General features: G+C 64.2%; 1 protein-coding gene across 1 annotated transcript; it reads left to right on the plus strand.

Moving 5' to 3' along the window:
- Positions 1-124: 124 nt before the first annotated feature.
- On the plus strand, positions 125-1580 carry LOC311247791 (protein numb homolog; the record flags this gene model as incomplete). Its single annotated transcript, XM_084338789.1, has 2 exons — positions 125-466; positions 644-1580. Coding segments are annotated over 2 exons (1157 nt in total), but the record flags the coding sequence as incomplete, so codon positions are not given.
- Positions 1581-2000: the final 420 nt, after the last annotated feature.

The raw sequence follows: 2000 nt of genomic DNA on the forward strand, positions 1-2000 counted from the left end.
TTCTCTCTCTCCTCTCTCCCTCTCTCTCTCTCTCCCCCCCTCTCTCTCTCTCTCTCTCTCTCTCTCTCTCTCTCTCTCTCTCTCTCTCTCTCTCTCTCTCTCTCTCTCTCTCCCCCTCCCTCAGCCACGTCCTCCTGGGTGCAGGCGGAGGCTCCGCTCCAGTCTCCGCCCCCGGCGATGCAGATGCAGCACTGCGGACACAGGCGCACGCCGTCCGAGGCCGAGCGGTGGCTGGAGGAGGGGGCCAAGGCCGTCAGGGCCCAGCAACAGACCCCGCCCCCTCCCGCTCTGGCCCCGCCCCTGACCCCTGCCATCCCGAGCATCCCCATGTCTGCTCAGCCTCTGTCCAGTCAGGGAGCTCTGTCGGCTGTTCCGGTGTCCGGTGTCCCCATGTCCCTTGGTTCCATGTCCAACCCGCTGATGTCAGGCCCCGCCTCTGTCTCAGGTCCGCCCCCCATGTCCCTCGGTTCCATGTCCAACCCGCTGATGCCAGGCCCCGCCTCTGTCTCAGGTCCGCCCCCCATGTCCCTCGGTTCCATGTCCAACCCACTGATGCCAGGCCCCGCCTCTGTCTCAGGTCCGCCCCCCATGTCCCTCGGTTCCATGTCCAACCCACTGATGCCAGGCCCCGCCTCTGTCTCAGGCCTGCCCCCTATGTCTCTATCATCGGTTCTTCTGCTACCAGGCCCTCCCATGTCAGGCCCTCCCATGTCTCTCCCCTCCATGTCCATACCCACCATGTCTGGCCCTTGCATGTCAGGGGCCTCTATGATCCAGCCCTCGATGTCGGGCCACCCAGGCTCCCTCCCCAACTCCATGCAGCCTTTCCCCCTGGCGTTCGACACCACCCCGGCCCCCGGGGGCATGTTCCCCGGGCAGGCGCCCCTCCAGCCGGCGTTCGTTGCCATGCAGGCCTACATGCCGGGCCTGGCCAGCAGCATGACGTACCCCAACAACAGTGTGCCCGTGGTGGGCATCACGCCCTCCCAGATGGTGGCGAACGTCTTCTGCACCGCTTCTTCCGGGGCCATGGGGTCCGTCGGGGGAGTAGCCAAAGTAGGCGCGCTGGGAGCCATTGGGCATCACCACTCGTACCCAGGAGCCCCAGGGACGGGAGGCACCGGAGGGTTTCCCTCCCCCCTCTTCTCCTCCACCCAGCCGCTGTCCGCAGCCGTCAATGGCCTGCCGCTGTACAGGAACACTCCCTCCGCGGCCGCCATGGCCCTCCAGAACGGGACGTCCAACGGCGGCGGGACCGCGCGCGGCGGCGGCAGCAGCTGGCCTCCGGAGGGCAGTCAACTAGCGGCACCCGCCAACTTCCAGGAGGACCGCTTCGAGGCCAAATGGGCGGCGTTGGAGAGCAAACCCTCATCGCAGCAACCCGGGAACAAGTCGCCGGCCGCCGTGGCCAACCCCTTCTCCAACGATTTGCAAAAGACTTTCGAGATCGAGCTCTAACCAGGAGGTGGCCTCCGTCACTCCGCAGCGCTGGCCCTGGAGTTAGCCAGCCGTGCTCGCCAGGCGTCGACTCCGGCACTTCTGTAAAGACTGGGAAGCAGGTCCCTGAACTAGCCTTCGCATCCGACCCACGGTAGCCTAGCAACTAGCCGACAGCTCTCCTAGGGGTTGACGATTATACTGAAGTTGATTGCTTTCTTTGAACTTCCGCGAGAGCTCGGAAGGAGTTGCTGGGCTGCCCTCGGATGTTCTGGTCTCTCTCGCTAGTCTGATCCTTCCACGGCTCCCCCTCTCTCTCTCTCTCCACCTCTCTCGCCCTGCTTTCACTCCCCCACTCCGGGTTCTACCCCGTGTCCTCCGAGTCCCCGCTCATGTACGTACACTCTTCTAGCAGTAAGGGGACTTCCATCCTGTGGTTTCTTTAAATGTGGGCCGACCGCACTCTCCATTCATTCCACCCCATGAGGCGCTTCTGGTGGTGGAGAGACGAGGGGTTCAGAGACCGTGGCCACATCTCCAGATACACTTAACACAGCGAAGAG

The sequence above is a fragment of the Notolepis coatsorum genome, assembly GCF_963971535.1.
Source record: "Notolepis coatsorum genome assembly, contig: SCAFFOLD_5472, whole genome shotgun sequence".
Classification (NCBI taxonomy): Eukaryota; Metazoa; Chordata; class Actinopteri; order Aulopiformes; family Paralepididae; genus Notolepis; species Notolepis coatsorum.